This window comes from Mustela putorius, unplaced genomic scaffold (assembly GCF_011764305.1).
Source record: "Mustela putorius furo isolate JIRA1106 unplaced genomic scaffold, ASM1176430v1.1 tig00000127_pilon_pilon_pilon, whole genome shotgun sequence".
In the NCBI taxonomy this organism is placed as follows: Eukaryota; Metazoa; Chordata; class Mammalia; order Carnivora; family Mustelidae; genus Mustela; species Mustela putorius.
Window position 1 is genome coordinate 417,597 of NW_025421288.1, and position 22,751 is coordinate 440,347.

The 22,751-nt window shown below is 39.9% G+C and overlaps 2 protein-coding genes across 2 annotated transcripts; both read left to right on the top strand.

Moving 5' to 3' along the window:
• Window positions 1-8,252: 8,252 nt before the first annotated feature.
• On the top strand, window positions 8,253-9,182 carry LOC101682329 (olfactory receptor 4X2). The gene has a single exon (XM_004763030.2). It carries the CDS (start codon window positions 8,253-8,255, stop codon window positions 9,180-9,182), a length of 930 nt encoding a protein of 309 aa, XP_004763087.2.
• A 12,430-nt stretch (window positions 9,183-21,612) lies between these two features.
• LOC101680617 (olfactory receptor 4X1) lies at window positions 21,613-22,542 on the top strand. The gene has a single exon (XM_004763225.2). It carries the CDS (start codon window positions 21,613-21,615, stop codon window positions 22,540-22,542), a length of 930 nt encoding a protein of 309 aa, XP_004763282.2.
• Window positions 22,543-22,751: the final 209 nt, after the last annotated feature.

Consider the following 22,751-nt stretch of genomic DNA (forward strand, 5'->3'; position numbering starts at 1 on the left):
ACTCAGGGATGGAATAAATATGAAAACATAAAAAAATTGTCATGTATAGGGAGGCCAAATATGCATTCTGATTTTAGTCAACTATGAGGAATTGAGGAAAAATTAACCTATTCATATTTTTCTGTTGTATTTAGATGAGCCCCTCATATTCCATTGTACTAATCATAAGTGCACTAATTCACTGATGTCTGTATTTTGGAGAACATTTTGGAGAAGATCACCTAGACTGGAATTCCCACCTTATCATCTTCTACCTGTGCAACCTTGGGTTTATTCATTTTGCCTCTTGGTGTTAGCATGCCACGGTGTGTGGAAAGTCTGTGGCACTTGGAGACAGAAGTTTATGTTTTGCTTTGTCCTTGTTTTCTGATGTTGTGAGGTCTTGTGGGAGTCCCAGGAAGGCTTGAATACTTCATTAGGGACCCTACTTATTAACCTGATTCTAATGCCTGGAATTCCATAGTAGGAACTTTATGGCATATGGCAAAGTAGGAATTTTCATAGGCATAGGATTTTGTTAGAATAGAAATGTCTCGGGCCACTTGGATGGCTCAGTGGGTTAAGCCTCTGCCTTTGGCTCAGGTCATGATCTCAGGGTCTTGGGATCAAGCCCCGCATCAGGCTCTCTGCTCAGCAGGGAGCCTGCTTCCCCCCCTCTCTCTTGCCTGCCTCTCTGCCTACTTGTGATCTGTTTGTCAAATAAATAAATAAAATCTTTAAAAAAAAAAGAATGGGAATGTCTCTTGGATGTGAAATACAATGAAGCTATTATTAACCATTAATCTGGACAATTTTAGAAGATGCTTTTCTTTTTAGCTAGTTGCTATCTGGGCACCGAGGTATTGCTTAAGCCAAAACTAGCTCATTGCCTGTTTCTGTATGTTTTGTATGGCCTACAAACCAACATGGTTTTTACACTTAAAAGAATCAAAATAGAGATGAGCACTGGGTGTTATATGAAACTGAAAAATTATTGAAAACTACATCTGAAACTAATGATATACTCTAAGTTGGCTAATTGAATTTAAATAAAAAATCAAAGTAGAATAATATTTGTTGATATATCAAAGTTATATGAATGTAAAACTTTAGTGTCCATAAATAGGTATTGGACTACAATTGTACCACCTATTTTACTTTTTCTCCATGGTAGCTTTTGTGAATAGTGGAATGGTTGAGTTCGGAGAGTGTATGGTCTGCAAAGCCGAAAATATTTACTAGTCACTGTTTTCCAAAACAGTTTGGTAACCCTGGCTTAAGTCATATAGCATTTATTCCCGACTCCACAGAACGTTTGGAGACCAGCATTTCTAGGGTTGCTTTGTTAATTCTGTGATGCCAAAGCACCTGGTCTGTGCATCCTCAGTTCTCTTTGCTGTCCCTTCATGGCTGCAGGATGGCTACAACATTTCTAGGTATTATATGGTCACGTGAGGGGAAGGAGGGGCTCTCATTTTATTTGGAAAATATCTCCTAGAAACTTCTCAGAACGTTTTTAATTTTTTTTCTTATTGACCAGAACAGAAATTTTTCGTATTTTTTACTGCATGTCTTTGTCTAGATGCAAAAGAGGCTGGGATGGATAGTGAACAGTGGTAAAGAGGAATGGGATTATGTTATCGGTTTAGATTAGGCACTGTGGTTCTCCTGGGCTGGGCATATTGGTATGTAAAAGAATTCATCGTTATTAGGAAGAAATATCTGCCATAGAGAGTGTTGGTAGATGGGTATCTTGGAGGATGGTGCACTTGGACACAATAGCGGGGATTTGAATTGGTGCCAGAGTGACTGAAATCTGGCTCAACCTCAGGCAAGTGAGTGGTCATTCTCTGTGATCCAGTTTCCTTGGCATGGACACTCGGGCCAAGTTCCATCATGTCCCAGTTTTCCTGTAAGTGCATCTGTTTTCATTTGTCTCTAGAGAATGAGGGCCTAAAGCCCTGGCATGAGAGTGCCTGAGGGTTGTTAATAGGAACCACACCATTCTGTAGTTCGTCAAGGTCTTGCACCCAGAGTTCTGGGCCAATTTACTGCAAATAAAGTCACCAAGCAGCAACTTGCTAATTTTCAGTAAATTTGCTAATTTACTAATTAGCAATTTGCTAATTCCCCAGCCAGAAATTTGCTAACACCAAATCTTTGATTTTTTCAGAAACGTATTTCTATTAAGCCTTTATAAATTTCATTGCACTTATGTTTTACTGAAGCCTGAGATGAGTAATAGGAATTTTTGGATATTTTACATTTCAGCATTTTGGAAATAATAAATATTAAGCATTTTATGTATGTTGGTTTCTCTCTTTCAAACGAGTTTTCAGCCCAGTCAATCGACTTTGCCATATCTTTTCGTTTTTAGATTTACCTTCTTGAGCAACGGATTTAGGTATGGGGAACAGTTGAGGAACTGTGTCTGGGCATGTTTTCATTCACTGAGGATTTGTGCTTATTTGGTTCCAGCACAAACTCACTAGAGGTGAATAGCAAATAGACATGTCAAAGAAGAGCAGAAAAGTTGTGCTTACCCCACACTCTTTATTTTGTTGAGCATGGGCATTGACATGTCCTTCCCTGCTACCTTGAAGGTCTTACACTTGATTAAAACTATCCGGAAATAGTGTCTGAAAATATTTCCGGTTTGGCATATCTCAGTTTCTCTTTTCTGTTTTATGGGTTTACAGATCTGGATTCATTGAAATTTAATTTTCTGTGTGTTTTATAATTTAGATTTTCCAAGGCTTTTTATTTAATAATAAAAGCAGTAGAATAGATCAGAAGTGGAAGCATATCATTGATAAATTAGTAGTTCGGTGAATTGGTCATTTGCCTAATACCTAAATCCTTGAGTTGGTTAATTCTCTGAATTTACTTTCTTATTCAGTTACTGGCAAACTTCTAGTTGGTGAAAAGGTTTTAGGAGGATTACTCTGCCTTAGTACTTAGTATGATGAGTGACAGAGGATAGGTACTCAACAATTACTGAATGGATAAAAGATATCAAAGTGGTGTCAACATTATCTATTTTTATCATTTGGAAAGGCTTGAGCTAGATGTGAGATAATTTGGAGCCAGAGAGGCTCTTTCTTGTAAAATTTAGTTGCAACGTAGAAGTGATATTAATCTATTAGTTGCACTGAAAATAGAACAGCTTTTCAAATGCATGATAATTCCCCAAAGCCATACTTAGGGTTATGAATAGAGGAAGTATTATATTTTATATTTGCATAACATCTTGTAAATATTTCACAGCCTTCCACACCCTTTCACATCAGTTACTTCATTGGAGTCTCACAGCAATCCTGATAGGTCCGTGAAATCTAAATCATTCCCAGTGGACATTTTTGGAGCTTGAAACATCATTTAGAATAGGATTTACCTGTAAGGAACAGAGTCTAAAACAAGCTAGAAGTCAAGAACTAGACAGTTCAGGATGGAAATGGTCTCTCTTGCTTTTTCATCCTTTATAGCTTTCACTGCCATCTCGTGGCCCAAGATGGTGCTGCAGAGGCAAGAAGAGTGGCAGCATTCCTGGCATCAGTGAAGACAAAGGGACAAAATAATACATGTCCCCTTTCTTAGAGTTGCAAGGGAGGCTGGGTAATGTAATTTTTATTCCAGGTGGGTTTGTGCCCAGATAAAAATTCAGAGTTCCTAAAATTATAGAAGGAATGAAGGAGAAAACAAATGCTGGGAAACCTACCAGCAATCTCTGCTTCTGAATAAATTAGGCACAAGAGTTGAGCACAAACTTGGGTATTCTGACACCAGGATCAGAGGTTCCTTCCTTTGTGGTTCCCCATCCCAGCTGTTCTTTTTTTTTTTTTTTTTTAATTGAGATCTAATTTATATTAGGTGAAATGTTCAGATCTTAAGTGTACAACCCAATAAGTTTTGACAAATTTAGTGTCGGGAATATTTCCAGTTTGTCCCAACCAAGATGTAGAATATTTCCATCACCCCAGAAACTTCTCTCGTGATGCCTCCCAGGCAATCTCCACTCCCCATATGCAACTATTGATCTAATTTTTATCATCATGGAAGTTTTGCTCCTTCAAAAACTCATAAAACAGAATCATAAATCATGTATGCTATTGTGCCTGACTTCTTTCACCCAACATAATATTTTTAAAGATTCGTTGTGTCGTATGGGTGTGTGCATAAAGAATGAATTTTGGAACACTGAAAAAAAAAAAAAAAAGATTCATTGCATTGTGGGTTACAATAGTTTGTTCTTTTTGTTTGGTTAATAGTATTCCATTGTATACATATACCACAACAGAAGAAAATGTATTCTCCTGCTGGTGGACATCCAGTTTGATTTCAGTTTTTGTTTGTTTCATAACATATCTAAATCTAAATCATTCCCAGTGGACATTTTTTTCATAACAAACAAATGTCCATTCCCAGTGGACATTTGTTTCATAACAAACAAAATAAAACAAATAAAAGCTACTATACATATTTGTTGACATTCCCATTAAAAAAAAACATAAATAGAACTTCCCTATGACCCTGCAATTGCACTCCTGGGTATTTACCCCAAAGATACAGATGTAGTGAAAAGAAGGGCCATCTGTACCCCAATGTTCATAACAGCAATGGCCATGGTCGCCAAACTGTGGAAAGAACTAAGATGCCCTTCAATGGATGAATGGATAACGAAGATGTCGTCCATATACACTATGGAGTATTATGCCTCCATCAGAAAGGATGAATACCCAACTTTTGTGCAACATGGACGGGACTGGAAGAGATTCTGCTGAGTGAAATAAGTCAAGCAGAGAGAGTCAATTATATGGTTTCACTTATTTGTGGAGCATAACAAATAACATGGAGGACATGGGGAAATAGGAGAAGGGAGTTGGGGGAAATTGGAAGGGGAGGTGAACCACGATAGACTATGGACTCTGAAAAACAATCTGAGGGTTTTGAAGGGGCCGGAGGTGGGAGCTCGGGGTACCAGCTGGTGGGTATTATAGAGGGCACGGATTGCATGGAGCACTGGGTGTGGTGCAAAAATAATGAATACTGTTATGCTGAAAATAAAAAATAAATTAAAACAAAACAAAAAAAAAATCATAAACCAAATGAACTATTTATTTATTTATTTATTTATTCTGCAAAATACCTTCTTGGAAGATCTATGTATAGATATATTCCTAATTCTGAATGAATCTGTGCATCATTTATAATGGTGGGGTTTGATTAGAACTGGAGAAGGGAGGGATTAACCCATAGCCAATGGGCTAATCTTTACCAGGTTAGGAAATGAAACCAACCTCTTTTTTTTTTTTTAAGATTTTATTTATTTATTTGACAGAGAGAGATCACAAGCAGGCAGAGAGGCAGGCAGAGAGAGAGGAGGAAGCAGGCTCCCTGCTGAGCAGAGAGCCCGATGTGGGGCTCCATCGTAGGACTCTGAGATCATGACCTGAGCTGAAGGCAGCGGCTTAACCCACTGAGCCACCCAGGCGCCACCTGAAACCAACCTCTTATAACAAATGAAACTTAGGTGAACGGACAGTTTTATACCACAAACATTTTTAACAAATGTGTTTCCTATAACAAATATTTATAGACTCACATTAAAAAATTATCTCCCTTAGATTTTTAAACTGTGTATTTCAATATAGAATATATTTTGGCAGATTTTCACAGAATCTCAACCTCATGATGACCTGTTAGAGAATAAATACATGTTTTACTTCAAGATTTGGAGCTTTCTTGTAATTGCGTCCTATTAGAGTCCTATATAGAGTAAGTGCAAACTCTAGGTGAATTTATTCTTTTACATTTTTTATTGATTCTGAAGTTACCTACACGGATGTACGAGATTTTATCATCCAGGTCTTGCTTCCCCTGGGGTTGTCTTCTGGATTAGGAAGGGGAAAGGTATGGCTGGCTCTCTGGGAGCAATCTTTTCTTACTTGATCATGGAGGCGTCCCCCTGGTATTTCTCAAGCAGTGCAAACTCAAGGCTTAGCTGCCAGAATTCAGGAATACCTGGGAGGCAAGTCTACTTAACTCTTATTTTAAATCAGATGGAACTGAGACTCAGTGGCTTGGTCTCAGCATTTCAAAGTCTGAGGCTACAGGGTGGGCAGATCCTCCATCCGGAAACTCCTGCAATATATGAGCTCTGGTTGGTAGCCAGGTCTTAATATTTTCCAATTGGCTACCTGAGGAACTTGCAAAAGCTGTCTATTATTCTCTGGGGATAATTTAAATCTCTGCATTCAATGCGCAAGAAAGGGAATGTTGCCATCAAGTGCATGGCATTTTACAAAGTGCTCTCACATAGTTCTGGTCTTTGCCCGAGACAAGCTAGACAAAGTAGAAGGTACTGGGATTCAGTGATGGAGAAGCTATGGTCTTGGTTCTTGGGGATCTTTGTTTTTTCAATATTTACTGACCACCTATAATGTACCAAATACTGGGCTAAAAAAGCTAGGGAATGTCTATGCCCTCCGTATCCACTGTTCATTCTATTTTTTTTTTTTAAAGTAATTTCTACATCAACGTGAGGCTAGAACTCACAACCCCAAGATCGAAAGTTGCATGCTGTACTGACTGAGCCAGCCAGGTGCCTCTCCTTACAGTCACTGAATGTTCATTCTTTCTACATTCATACTATCTATCACTGAATGCTAATGTTGGTGGTGCTTCAATTAGCACTGGAGATGGAGTATAAGCCAGCTATAATCCCTAGAAAATTCACAGTTTATTGGCGGGGGGGTTGACGGCCACAAAGCAATTACAACTTAGTGTAGAAAGTGCTGTGATTTGAAAATGTCCTGTGAAAAGAGGGCCACTGACTTTAAGGGTTTCTGGTTTCTGGGAAGAATTAAAGGCAGCACAGAGGAAGGGAACTTAAGTTCTGGGATGGGCTGGGGAATGGGAATCTACCAGTGAGGCAGGTAGTCTCTTCATGTTGCAGTTGGACATTGAATCTGTGAGAGGTTAAAGAACTTTTTAGCTATCACATAGATACCACCCCAAGAAACCTGATGTCAACATGGGAGTCTGGACTGCTAGCAGTGCTTTCTTCCTTGAATGGCCTCTTGTTAAAATTCCGCAGCTGAGCTGAGAGTTTGGTGCTGGTCTCTACTGTCTTTGTCTCTGAAGACAGAAACTCTATTGGTGATCCCCTTTTGGTGATTCCCTTCTGGTCATGGTGATCCTTGACCTGCTGAGCCTGCCCCAGTTGCTAGAGGAAGAAAGATTTGTGGTAGGAGTGGATGTCATGTCACTCTTAGTCTCAGAACCCAGGAACCTCACTGTAGGAGGGACTGTTTTGATACATACAGACCTCAGCCACCTTGGGTTAAGTCCAGCATGACTGAGGACAGTGTGCAAATCAGTCAGTGCACAATATTGGTGATGCCACAAGGTGTTGGAAGGCTGGATGTGGAGAAGAATGTGTCAGAGAATATGTGTGCCGTCTGGCCAGAGGGTGTTTTGTGTTTCTTTTGCCACTAGGGGACATATGATAGGAGGTATTAGTGAAGAGAAGAACGGTGTATGGATGGAACTAGATCCTTGGAAAGGGATGAGGTCACCAAGTGACCAAGTAGAAGGAGGGAATTAGAAGAAGGAAAAATAAGAATGAATGCTGAGAGTCAAGAGACATTTTTTCTGGTCTGAAGGGTAAGTGGAGAGGTTAGAATGATATTCTGCAAACCAAGAATGGACAGAGAACAAAAGGAAGTGGGAGGGAGAGAAGCTGCTGGCAAAAGACAGCTAAAAGCATTTAAAAGCCATACAGAGACCTGTAACATGGAAATAGCACCACTGTCCTTGCTGCCACCATCATCCAAGGAGGCATTCGTCTCCTAATAGGTGCCCCTTCTGCTGGTCTGCTCACACTAGTCCAACTTCTACATACAAAGTGACTTTACTTCCCAGTTGACTAATATTCCGGATGAGTCTCCATGGTCTGCAGGATAAACCCCCAAGTGCATAACCATCCCTCAGGAAGTGGTAATAAACTCTGCCTCTAGTTTTATCTTTGCTCTTCTGCCCTTTACTTCAGCTACAGTTGGGTGGATTTTCGTGGCTTTGTACACTCTTCTTACTTTTTGGAATGATCTTCCCTTCTTCTATACTTAAACTAACTTCTACTTATCTTTTAATATCCAGCTCACAAACTTTTCAGATTTGCAAGGGATTATTATGTAATTCATGCACTTGATGAAGCAGTCTTTTGTTTCATTTCAGATCACCCTACCCTAATCATTGCCTCCTCTGGTGACTTCATGGCTAATACACACAATGTGACTGAATTCATTTTCCTGGGACTTTCTCCCAATCAGAAGGTGCAGAAACTTTTCTTTGTGCTATTTCTGCTTTTGTACTTAGCAGTTGTGCTGGGGAATTTCCTCATTGTGCTCACGGTCATGACCAGCAGAAGTCTTGGTTCCCCTATGTACTTCTTCCTCAGCTACCTGTCCTTTGTGGAGATCTCCTACTCCTCAACTATAGCTCCCAAACTCATCAAGGATTTGCTGGCTGAAAGGAAAGCAATTTCTCTGTGGGGCTGCATGACACAGCTTTACTTTATGCACTTCTTTGGTGGCACTGAGATCTTCCTGCTCACTGTGATGGCCTATGACCGCTATGTGGCCATTTGTAGGCCCCTCAACTATACCACTATCATGAACCGGCAGGTATGTGCTGTCCTGGTGGGAATGGCATGGGCTGGGGGCTTTGTGCATTCCTTTGCCCAAATCCTTTTAATCTTTCACTTGCCCTTCTGTGGTCCCAATGTGATTGACCACTATTTCTGCGACCTCCTTCCCCTGCTCAAACTTGCCTGCTCTGACACCTTCCTAATTGGTCTGCTGATTGTTGCCAATGGAGGGACTTTGTCTGTGATCAGCTTTGTGATCATCTTAGCCTCCTATATGGTCATTTTGCTCCATCTGAGGACTCGAAGCTCTGAGGGGCGGAGCAAGGCCCTCTCCACCTGTGGGTCACATATCACTGTGGTTACCTTGTTCTTTGGGCCATGCATCTTCATCTATCTAAGGCCTTCTACCACCTTGTCTATAGACAAGACAGTGGCTGTATTCTACACAGTGATCACCCCACTCCTCAACCCTGTCATCTACTCCTTGAGAAATGCCGAAGTGAAGAAGGCCATGAAGAAGCTGTGGATCAGGACAATGAAGCTAGATAAGAAATAGAGGCCAAGTCTTGGCATTGATCGTGTGTGTGGAGGGGTGCTGAGTCCAAACTGAAGGGGCAGAATGAGATGAAGGAAAGTTCCCAGGGCTTTTATCTCTAGAGTAATTGTTGTTTCTAGAGTAATTCTAAGAGTCTCATCTTCAGAAACTCTTCTAATCACTTTTAAGATAATTCCTCTTATGGATGTTCTGTAACTTGATTAGGCATTTTATGTTAGATGTTTAGGTTGTTTCTAATCTTTTTCTGCTATAAATAACACTATGGGAGTATTTTTTTTTAAAGATTTATTTATTTGGGAAAGAGTAAGGGTGAGGGGGAAGAGCGTAGAAAGGAGAGAGAGAGAATTCTTGAAGGAGATCCTGCTCTGAGCGTGGAGCCCAATGCAGAGCTTAATCCCAGGACCCTGAGAACATGACCTGAGCCAAAATCAGGAGTCGGATCCTTAACGGACTGAGTCACCCAGCAGCCCCACTGTGGAAGTATTCTTTTTTTTTTCTAATTTATTTATTTATTATTATTTTTTAATAAACATATAATGTATTTTTAAAAATTTTTTATTTCTTTTCAGCGTAACAGTATTCATTGTTTTTGCACCACACCCAGTGCTCCGTGCAATCCGTGCCCTCTCTAATACCCACCACCTGGTTCCTTCACATATAATGTATTTTTATCCCCAGGGGTATAGGTTTGTGAATCACCAGGTTTACACACTTCACAGCACTCACCATAGCACATACCCTCCCCAATGTCCATAACCCCACCCCCCTCTCCCAACCCCCCTCCCCCCAGCAACCCTCAGTTTGTTTTGTGAGATTGAGTCACTTATGGTTTGTCTCCCTCCTGATCCATCTTGTTTCATTTATTCTTCTTCTACCCCCCAAACCCCCCAAACTCCCTATGTTGCATCTCCACTTCCTCATATCAGGGAGATCATGTGATAGTTGTCTTTCTCTGATTGACTTATTTCACTAAGCATGATACCCTCTAGTTCCATCCACATCGTTGCAAATGGCAAGATTTCATTTTTTTGATGGCTGCATAGTATTCTGTTATGTATATATACCACATCTTATTTATCCTTTCATCTGTTGATGGACATCTAGGTTCTTTCCATAGTTGGGCTATTGTAGACATTGCTGTTAGAAACATTCAGGTGCACGTGCCCCTTTGGATCACTGCATTTGTATCTTTGGGGTAAATACCCAGTAGTGTGATTGCTGGGTCATAGGGTAATTCTATCTTCAACTTTTTGAGGAACCTCCCATGCTGTTTTCCAGAGTGGCTGCATCAGCTTGCATTCCCACCAACAGTGTAGGAGGGTTCCCCTTTCTCCGCATCCTCACCAGCATCTGTCATTTCCTGACTTGTTAATTTTAGCCATTTTGACTGGTGTGAGGTGGTATCTCATTGTGATTTTGATTTGTATTTTGTGGAAGTATTCTTGAACAGAATTCTGAAATTCTATTAGACTCACCTGTTACAGTAAATTTTCTGTGCTAAGAGGTATAATGATTTTTTATGTAGAGTGTTAAATTGATTTTATGAAAGATTGTAATAACCTTCCTTGTGAAAGTGCTCTTGACAACTTGAAAGTTGTCATTAAACACTTTCTTGATGGGAAACAAGATTTTACATAGTTTCAAAGTATCCCTCCACAAGATACTTACTAATTGCAAAAGGCAAAATATAACCCTATAGTAGAGAAAACTGGAAGAACGTCCTTTAAATAATTACTCAAGTAAACATCACTAGTATTGAGACTGGAGAGGCACATAATATAAATACTGTGGTTTTCTTACCCAAAATATATCATCCGAGTCTAACCATGACAAAGGCAAACCCCAATTGAAAAACATTCTGCAAAATTAATAGCCTGCATTCTTCAAAAGTATGAACAAGAGATTGAAGACTTAAAGATTCTGGATACAGCTATAGATAATTTAATGAGACCTGTGATCCTTGATTGGATTCTGTACTAAATGAAGGTCATTAGGGAGCACAAGTTGTGAAGATGAGATGATGGACTTGTATCAGAGTTAGTTCCTGATTCTGATCACTGTAGTGCATGTATGTCAGAGAATGTCCTCAGATTGGAAATGGGCATTATTATGTCATCAACTTTGAAACATTTCAGAAAAATTCTGTTTGCCTACCTATCTATGGAGAGAATGAATGATAAAGAAAATTCGGCAAAATATTAATATTTGGGGAATTTGGTTATAGGTATACAATAATTCTTTGTGTTATTGGAACTTCTTTTATGTTATATAAATGTTATGTTATGTAAATCAGAAATTATTTAAAAAATTTTTAAAATTTATTTTTGGCATAACAGTATTCATTATTTTTTCACCACACCCAGTGCTCCATGCAATCTGTGCCCTCTATAATGCCCACCACTTGGTACCCCAACCTCCCACCTACCTGTCAATTCAAACCCCTCAGATTGTTTTTTAGAGTCCATAGTCTCTCATGGTTCACCTCCCCTTCCAACTTCCTCCAACTCCCTTCTCCTCTCTAACTCCCCATGTCCTCCATGCGATTTGTTACACTCCACAAATAAGTGAAACCTTATAATTGACTCTCTCTGCTTGACTTATTTCACTCAGAATAATCTCTTCCAGTCCCGTCCATGTTGCTACAAAAGTTGGGTATTCATCCTTTCTGATGGAGGCAGAATACTCCATAGTGGATATGGACCACATCTTCCTTATCCATTCATCCGTTGAAGGGCATCTTGGTTCTTTCCACAGTTTGGTGACCGTGGCCATTGCTGCTATAAACATTGGGGTACAGATGGCCCTTCTTTTCACTACATCTGTATCTTTGGGGTAAATACCCAGGAGTACAATTGCAGGGTCATAGGGAAGTTCTGCTTTTAATTTCTTGAGGAATATCCACACTCTTCTCCAAAGTGGCTGCACCAACTTGCATTCCCACCAACAGTGTAAGAGGGTTCCCCTTTCTCCACATCCCCTCCAACACATGCTGTTTCCTGTTTTGTTAATTTTGGCCATTCTAACTGGTGTAAGGTGATATCTCAATGTGGTTTTAATTTGAATCTCCCTGATGGCTAGTGATAATGAACTTTTTTCATGTGTCTGATAGCCATTTGTCTGCACAGCAAAGGAAACAGTCAAAAAAACAAAGAGGCAACCCACGGAATGGGAGAAGATACTTGCAAATGACAGTACAGACAAAAGGTTGATATCCAGGATCTATAATGAACTCCTCAAACTCAACACACACAAAACAGACAAGCATATCAAAAAATGGGCAGAAGATATGAACAGACAGTTCTCCAATGAAAACATACAAATGGCTATCAGAAATTATTTAAAAATTTAAAATTAAAATATTTTGCAAGTTAGATAGCTTATTGTTTAGTTTATTCTGTGTGAGTGTGTGTGTGTGTGTGTGTGTGTGTGTGTATAGGAATATTTTATATTTAGTTGGCTTTGAGTCTTATTTATAAAGTTTGTGGTAATCACCAAATGGCTGCACCATCATTTATGAAAGTTGTCTACTGATAAGTATTTGGACTGTTTTTAAATAATGTTACAGTAACTAACCTTGATTTAAGTTTGTGCAACCAAACTAGGATTTATTTCCAGAAATGAAACTGCTTGTTCAAATGTGGGAATTTATAAAGGGATAGATAATATCAGATTGCCCTTCATAAAATGTGTACTCATTTGTACTCTCAACAATTTTGTCCTTCCCATGAAATATTTTGTTAAATTTGTTAATGTAATAGTTGAAAAAATGGTAGATCCAAAATTTTTAATTTACACTTCTATTATTTCTGAGGTTGGGTGTATTTTTATATATTTAAAAGCCATGTATTTTCTGTAAACTGCTTCTATCATTTTCCTATATTTAGATTGTAGTCCATTTTATTATGTTCCAAGGACAGGTTATATATAAAGATTTGCCCTTTCTGATATGAATTGTAGATTCCCTCCACATGTCATTTTTTTTTTTTTACTTTGTTTATTGTGTTTGTGTTCTGATATATAAAAGTCTGTTTTTTTGTGTAGCTAATTATCATTATATCCCTTTGTTGTTTCTAGAATAGCCAGGACTGCACTGTTTCTTGTATTGGAGCTTTAAAAATGCTTTCATATCTTAAAGGCTAGTTCCTTCTTGTTGTTCTTCTTTTTCAAAATTCTGCTGGATACTGTTTCTTCACATGAACTTTAGATTTAGTTTTACTTCTCTTCCTATTCTATATCCTCATGAGAATTTAGGATTGACATCATATTATATTCATAATAAGTATTTAGAAGGAATCATAATCTTAATGATGTGAGTCTTCCCATCCAAAACCATGGTTTGTCTTTCTGTTTGTGGATGTCTTCTTTTGTGTTCTCCAGTAGAGTTTTAAAGTTAAAAAATATTTAAAACTGTGTTATTTTAATTTCTAGCTATCTGAGATATAATTGGTATAACACTGAATATAACATATTCAGATAATATAACACTGAATAAGTTTAAGGTATACAATGTGATGATATAATACCCACATATATTGCAAAATGATTGCTAGAATAAGATTAGCTTACACTTTTATCACCTCACATAATTGCCTTTTAAATGGAGAGAACATTTAAGGTCTATGTTCCTAGAAACTTTTAAGTATATAATAAACAGCATTATTAACTGTAATCATCATGCTATACATGATTTTACCACAGCTTATTCATCTTATACTGAAGTTTGTACCCATTGACTAACATCTCCCCATTTTCCCCAACTCTGGCCCCTGACAACCACCACTTTACTCTGTTTTTATGAGTTTGGCATTTTAGCTTCTCTATATAAGTGAGGTATACAATATTTGTCTTTCTCTGATTTTTTTCACTCAGCGTAATACCCATAAGTCCATCTGTGAAGTTGTAAAAGGCAATATTTCCTTCTTCTTCATGGCCAATGATTTAATATTTCATTGTATATATTTCATTTCAGCTTGAAGATCTCCTTTTAGAATTCCTTCTAAGCCCAGTTTAGTGGTGAGGAACCCTACCAGCATCTGTTTGTTGAGAAGGTCTGTATTTTGTCTTCATTTTGAAGGACGACTTTGCTGGATAAAGTATTTTTGGTTGGCAGTTTTTTTCCTTTAGCACTTTGAATATACCATTCTACTCTCATTTGGTCTGGAAAGTCTCTGCTGAGAGAGCCAATGATAGCCTTAGAGGTCTCTTGTTTGTGAGAATTTTTTTTTCTCTTATTGCTTTTAAAATTCTCTCTGTCTTTGCTTTTATTTTATTTTATTTTTTAAATTTTTAAATTTTCTATTAACATATAGTGTCTTTGCTTTTAAATAGTTGTATTATAACAGTCTTGGAGAAGATAATTTCATGCTGAAATTTTGGGTGACCTATTAGCTTTATGGACTTGGATGTCCAAATATCTCCCCATATTTGGTAAACATGAAACCATTCTTTCTTTAAATAGGCTCCCCCCCGACTTCCTTCTCTTCTCCTTCTGCAATAGTTCTAGACTGTTTCTTTTAATGATATCCTGTTGTTCACACAGGATTTCTACACCCTTTTCTTCCCCCTCCCTGTGTTCTCCTTTGACTGCATAAATTCAAAAGTCCTGTCTTCTACTCCTAGATTCTTTCTTCTGATTGGTCAACTAGGATGATCATTCACAACATATACACATATCAGAAAATCGTGTTGTACACCTTGAATGCATACAATTTTTACTTGTCAACCACAACTGAATAAAGCTGGAAAAATTAAAATAAACCCAATATGATTTTTATTACCTTTCTAAGCAAATGGTGTGTATGTGTGTGTGTGTGTTTGCATGTGCACATGAATGTGTAGGTGTGTGACAGGAAGATATGATGTAAGGCAGGAATGAAGTGCACTCTCTCTATGTCCTTCAGGCCAGCAGAAATGCATGCATGGGTCACTATTTGTGTTTCTCCATTCCAGTCTTCCAACCTTTGCTATCCTTAGAAGTCCTTCCTAGGTTCAGACTGTAAGCCAGCTGTCAGTGCTATTGAGAATCTTCAACAATATTTTCTTCTCCAGAGTTTCCTTAGTGAGAAATTGAGAAAGACTGAGTTTATGACAGTAGCCAGTGTCATTTAGTATGAAATAGTAGGAAGTTACTGATGTATATGCAGAAGGAATTAACATAAGTTTCTTAAAGTAGTGATAATTCCTGGAGCTTTAAAAAAGTTTGAGTTTTTTTTGCAGTGTTTCAGATGGGTCATGGTTAGGAGGAAGAGACCACATGTATACCATAGATTCATAATTTGTTTGCTCCAAGATATAGAACTTTGGTGAAGCAGCAATACTACACAGAGCAGAAGCAGATGGGGGTGATTCCTACTTTGATTTCCCACTGGCCTCTTTGTTTCCTAATGGGGCACCTGTTTGGGCAGGAAATGTTATACCCAGACATTTAACCCAGATGGACAGTTTATTAGCTGCATAGGTTTGAACCATTCTCCTAATCTTTCTGAGCCTCTTTTATTGAATCTGTTGAATGGCAATAGTAGGGTATGGTAGTAGACTGTTACTCTGACCATCTGTGAGATGTTAGAAAGGTTGAAAGACATAATACTGCCCAACACAAGTGTGGTTTCTAGGAGACTATACTGAACAGTTAGGGAGCTCTAATCTTCCTGAAGCCTTTGCACGTGAGAACGGTGTGCTGAAAATTTGTGGTAAAACACCTAGAACTTTAAGAATGAGCAGCTGGAAGACCCTTGTGCTAGGATTCAGGAAGGAGCTGTTTTTTTTTTTTTCCTTTTCAACTGTTTTCCCAAGTGAATAATATGGACAAGATGACCCTGGAAGGTCTTTCCATGTCTAGCATTCTCTGATCAGGAGACCTGTTGGAGTATGTGTGTGAAGTGGTCCAGGTCCACTGGGCTCAAGTCTCCCTGGAACTCACTGGCATCATTGCTCCAGTGCGGGGGCAAGGTCAAAATAGGACCCCAAGAGCCTTTTGCAGAAGTCTGTGGTGGGGACAGAGGGATGTTGTGATACTGAGTTCTCTCTGCCACTTGCTTGAGAATGCAGAGGGAAACCTCTAGGGACCAAGACAAGAGGGTGGTTAATCATGTGGGACAAGTAGAAGTACCAACTTTGTAATTGGATTAATTACAGATATATCCCTTAGCCTCTTGGAAGGAAGTCCTTGGCAAGTTGACTTTTGCTATTCTCAGAAATTCCCCAGACAGGAGATGCTAAAAAGTTTAGGGAATTAAATTCTACCATCTCCTACACCTTAAATGCTGAAGTTTACCATCTCCTACACCTTAAATGCTCCCAGCTTCACAGTGCAACAGATAATTTCCTCAAACCTTATTTTGATGGATTTTAGAGTAGAATGGCCTTGTACTGTTCCCCTGTAACTTTCTAGTGAGAAGGTTATGAAGTGTTGGAGGCATATAGAGGTGGTAGCATTGATGGTACTTGGTGAGTCCACAGAAGAAGATCAGAATTTAATGGCACCTTTATGTGTGGAAGAGATCCTGAGTCTGTTCATTCACTGAGCCCTTACCATGGGCGGGCAGAGCCTCCAGCAGAGTCTTTCACACACAAGGGCACCCTTTTTGGTGTTACTCTGGCTTCCACACACTTCCATGTATAAGAAGTCTTTCTTAGATTTGGTCACTCTTTCAGCCAATGGGGCAGACCTTCGACATCACCCTGTTAGTCTTTCCTGCCTACTTAAATGACAGGGTGAGGAAGTAACTCTGCATCTCAGCTGACAGCAGATGTTACAGTGATTCTCACCAGAGCTACTAGTAACATGGCCAGTGTGGAGCCATTTGCAAGGCTATTTATTTATTTATTTATTTATATTTCTTTTTTCTTTTCGGCATAACAATATTCATTGTTTTTGCACCACACCCAGTGCTCCATGCAATCCATGCCCTCTCTAATACCCACCACCTGGGCAAGGCTAGTTTTTAATTAACTACTAACTTATACATTTTTCTTGATTTTTTTAAATTTATTTTTATTTATTTTCAGCATAACAGTATTCATTGTTTTTGCACCACACCCAGTGCTCCATGCAATCCGTGCCTTCTCTAATACCCACCACCTGGTTTCCCCAACCTCCCACCCCCCCACCACTTAAAACCCCTCAGATTGTTTTTCAGAGCCCATAGTCTCTCATGGTTCACCTCCCCTTCCAATTTCCACCAACTCCCTACTCCTAACTCTCCATGTCCACCATGCTATTTGTTATGCTCCACAAATAAGTCAAACTATATGATAATTGACTCTCTCTGCTTGACTTACTTATTTCATTCAGCGACTCATACATTTTTGAGATATTTTGAAAAATTCAAGGGGCCCAGGATATTCTCACAACTGGCCTTCTCTTGTAGAAATGAGGGCTTTCGTTCCACTTGAGCCTGGATGGAGATTAAACTATTCAAAAGCCTACATTTTACCAAGGACCACCTTGAATCAAGATTTCCAAGATTTAGATCAATGAACGTTAACATACGCCTTTTATTTCTCTGATCAGTTTATCTATAGAGGTTGGTAGTGAAGCAAATATGTTTTCCTGGGGTGACTTGTGGAAGTGATTCAGTCTTCCGACTACAAAAGATTCAGAAGATAAAGGTAAGAATCATGGCAATAAACAACATTTAAGGTGGGTTCATTCACTTGATCTCTATGAAGCATGCTTTGGAATTATTTTCACAAAGAGACTTTTTTTTTTATACCTGATATCCCTACATATCTGTTAGCCTCTGTGCTGTTTACAAGACACGCACAGTGATGCCTTGGTTTTGACATGGGTTTAGTCACAGATGGAGGATGCAGGATCACATAAAAACTCATTTACATCTGAGTTCCCAGCTCTGAGGAAGGTATGACACAGGTCATAAGAGACACTTCAGAAACCTTCAAAGCTTACAATCTCTATTATGTTGGAGAGATGTGACAGGGGCATGTGAAATTGCTAGAGAATAATATAATCCTTGGTGACAAAGTGCTGGAGCTAAGATCTTCTGTCACCAAGGCATGTCTGCCATGCACAGGCTTCTTTCCCTCGCAGCTCACTTTGGCTGACTCTGGAAATATCCTCTCCCGGCTGGTATCTCTGAGTTCTGCTCAGGCTTTCTGCACAGAAATTATACCTCAGGAAGGTGGAGAACTGAGCAGAACAGATTATTGTTCATTTTCTTGCTGGCATATATTTTTATCTGGAAAACAGCATGGAGGTTCCTCAAAATGTTGAAAATAGAACTGGCATATATTTTTAGATCCTGTTCTAGCTTTGCTTTGCTGGTGTTACAAGTAGTAATCTCTCTCTTTGACCACTACTTCTGTTCTGGAAGCTGGTCATGGGTGGGCAGCAGGGGAGGAGCCAGTGGGTGAGAGGAAACTGAAGTGGGTCTAGTCTAGCTTCTGCCTGAGAAGCCACATGGTGCTGGGTCCAGATGCCCCTTCTGTGGGAGGAGGAATCCATGAGCTTCCTTCCAAATCTAGCAGCTTGTGATGACCCAGTGAGGGAACTAGCAGGAGAGACCCTGCTTGACTCCTCTGGTATGGGATGTCATTGGAGGACAACTTGCAAAGGATTCTGGACAAGGCTGGTCAGAGCAGTTTTATTTGTCAGAATCCACAGAACGAGGAGTTCTGTGACAGGAAATGTATAGTGAGAAAACATAAGATAGGGCGGATTTGAAAGATTTGAAAAATGCTCACAGAAGTCATGTATCGAGGCCACTCTGTTTTAGGCTTCTAAGTGCATCCCAGTTTAGGTTTTCTTAACCACAAAACCTGGAAGTATGCAGTTACTTGCTGGTTGAGAAGAATACATACTTAACTTTCAGGGTCTCTTCCTTGGCTCTGCCAGTTAAAGTCAGAATTAAAGTCACTGCACAGGTGACATGTCTCTGCACTGTTGGTGGTTTACCACTCTGATGTTCTCATTATGAAATCTCTCTTGAATGTTCGCCATTTCTACTCAGAGTTTTGAAAATGTTAATTTCCTTTTCTTTCCTCCATTGTAAAGACTTAACAACTGTAACCTTTTAGAGAAAAATTTGTTGGTTACAGGGTGCATACATATAGATATATACATTGTATAATCATCTTGCCATTTCATTTTCAATAATTTTGGAAAGACAAATGCAACTTTTTTTTGAAAATCTGAAATCTAAAGTTGTCCTTACCAGTTCTCTGAGAGGAATTCTCTGATACCAAAAGGAATTTTAGAAACAGACAGCATTTACCTTCAAATCTAATTTCACAGGGTATTTGCCTAGTAATAGAGCCATTTTTTCTCATTAGGGTGAAGTATGCCATATGTTGATTGCCTAACAAGGACGTCATATCTGACTTGCCTTAGCCCATATTGTGGAATGGATTTTCTACAGTAAGTATCAGAGTTTCTCAGACTCAGTTATTCTGCATCCTCTGAAACTAAACAGGCTTCCTAATGCGGGTAAGACAGAAGCTAAGGTGGGTGGGAAACAAAGTTGCCAAGCTTCAACCATTGTCCTTGGAGGTGGGAATGGAGAAGGGCGAATGTGAGTCATATGAATTTGTTTAATTGATTACTAATGGTAAAACAGACATAACATAAAAATTTACCACCTAAACCGTTCTGAAGAGTACAGTTCGTGGTGTTCAGGTACATTCGTGTTGTGCATCCATGGCTTTCCTCCATCTCAAGAACTTTCATTGTCCCAAGATCTGAACCCATTAACTCTACATCCCCTCCCCCAACCCCTGACAACCACCATTCTACCCTCTGTGTCTTTGAGCTTATACCCTAGGGACCCGTGTAAGTGGACTCCTGCAGTATTTCTCTTTTGGGGACAGGCTTGACGTGTTGTTTAGCATATTCAGTCCCATTTCATTAGGTAGCCCTTTGTTTTGTATGCTTGTTGTAAGATGCTTAACTCAGAACCCAAATGCTGCAAGACTATCCAAGCAAAGGTGGGTGGCAAGCCAGCCTTGTGGAGTGGGGGTCCTTACTATGTCCCCATCACACACTGCACTGACAGGGTGACAAGCAGAGTTAAAGCATAATCAATTACATTCTGACACTCTTATCAGTTGTACCCCTACAGAGTTATAATTTGTTTTTAAACTCAGCTTTCAAAACAGCACCATGGAAAGATATTATTTGTTCTGTTTGTCAGATGAAAATTCCAGGCTTTCTAGGGTTTCTGTACTGTTCAGTGTCACACGGCCAGGAAACAGCTGTGCTATGATTGTAGCCAGGACCTCTGATTCCAAACTCAGGGTTCTGAGGCCAGGTCACAGTGCCACGGCTGCTCTCCCGTTCATGGAGGACTGGTCTGGATGGCAAGCTGGCTGTCAAGTGCAGGAATATCCACTTTGGATACCTTCCTGTTTGCTGACTGGCTTGTTTCACTCTGTGGGAATCACCACTTCGGAGGCTGTGATGGTGGATTATCTGTGTCTGATCACCCTCTGTCAGTCCTTGGAGGCCACTGCAGTGCATGTTAGGGTTTCTCTAGCATGCCTTTGCTTTAGGAGGCAGTCCTGACACCCACTTCAGGCTCTTTCCCTTTGTGGAATTGCTGTGCTTTGAGGCCCTGAGTGCACATGAGGGGATGTCTGCTGGGCCATCCCCGTGGAGTGGTAGGCTGTTATGGAATGAATTATTTGAATTATTTCTTAGACATTGGTCAGAACTATTGAAGCAGTCTGCTACTGACTCACATCTCCCTCTGCCATCTCTCCCTTTATGGACGATGGCTGAAGTTGGTGACTGTCCTTCCCCCCCTCCAGCTTTTTAAAAACAACTGCAGGGGAGCCTGGTTAGTTCCACAGGTTGTGGGATAATTGAGGTTGAGAAGGTCTATAGAAGGCCTAATACTGATGATTCACAGACCTGTACCCCTGAAACAAATAATACATTATATGTTAATAAAAAATAAAAATAAAAAAATAAAAGGTCTATAAAAGTTCTGTAAAAAATTGGTTCCACATGAAGAACTTGAAATCTAAATTATACAACCAGTATGAGACCCACTTCAGGAGCATAAGATTAGTGGAAGCATTTAAGTCTTGAAGAATTCAGACCTCAGTTCAGGTATGAACTGTGAGGACTCGATTGAATCTCTGAGGCTCAATTTTCTCATGTAGAAAATATCCTCTCATTTTTGTTGTAAGAATTATTTAGCTAATGTAGGTGTGTCTGCATTAGAGAAAACCCTTTGAGGCAGCATTATTACAAACTCAGTCCTATTTTGGGACTGATATCAAACACTTGATGATTGTTTTTTTGTCTACTTGTCTCAAGGAGAACATGTTTTGGAGGAGCCCAAGGCTGAGAGGGGACTCAAGAAGGGAAGAATGAAAATTGTCTTCAACACCTGAGAAGGATTTTTCTAAGTATTGGAGGAGAGTTCTTTGATTTCTTGATTCTAGTCCACTAGCCCCTGTGCTTTAAAACATGACAACTGTAAACAATGTGACTGAAATAATTCTCTTGGGGTTTTCCCCCAAACAGGATGTGCAGAAGATCATTTCTGTGATGTTTCTCCTCATGTACACAGCCATTGTGCTGGGTAATGGCCTCATTGTGGTGACAGTCATAGCCAGCAAAGGGCTCACCTCCCCCATGTATTTCTTCCTCAGTTATTTGTCCTTTGTGGAGATTTGTTACTGCTCTGTCACAGCCCCCAAGCTCATTATTGACTCTTTCATTGAAAGGAAAACCATTTCCCTCAAGGGATGCATCACTCAGATATTTTTCCTCCATTTCTTTGGTGGCACTGAGATCTTTCTCCTGACAGTCATGGCCTATGACCGCTACGTGGCCATCTGTAAACCCCTGCACTACACTGCCATCATGAACCGGCATGTGTGTGGCCTCCTGGTGGGTGCAGCATGGGGTGGAGGATTGCTGCATTCTGTTGGGCAAACGTTCCTCATTTTCCAGCTACCCTTCTGTGGCCTCAATGTCCTTGACCACTACTTCTGTGATGTCCACCCTGTGCTGAAGCTGGCCTGCTCAGACACCTTCCTTATTGGTGTGCTCATCATCATAAATGGTGGCACCATTTCAGTGGTCAGCTTCATGGTACTACTTGCTTCCTACGTAGTCATCTTGAACTCACTGAGGACACGGACCTCAGACGGTCGGCGTAAGGCGCTGTCCACCTGTGCCTCTCACATTGCTATTGTGGGTTTGTTCTTCATTCCCTGTTCCTTCGTCTACTTGAGGCCTTGTGTCACCCTCCCTGCAGATAAGATAGTTGCTGTGTTTTACACAGTGATCACACCTCTCTTAAACCCCCTCATTTACTCCTTCAGGAATGCTGAAGTGAAAAATGCCATGAAGAGACTGATGAGGAGGACAGTGATTTGGGAAGAGAAGTAGATGATTTTGTTGGGGGAAATAGGAGGAACAAGGGTTGGAAGTTGGGGCAGTGAGATCTCACTCTGTCTCTACCTTTAGTTGATGGGCTGGCCTTTCTTGGTCAGTCACCTTTTATTTTTTTCTTTAAATTTCGGTTTTCTCATCTTTATGCGATTGGACAGGCTGAAGGAGCCTCTAGAATGAGGTCTAGAGGTCTTCTACTGATGCAT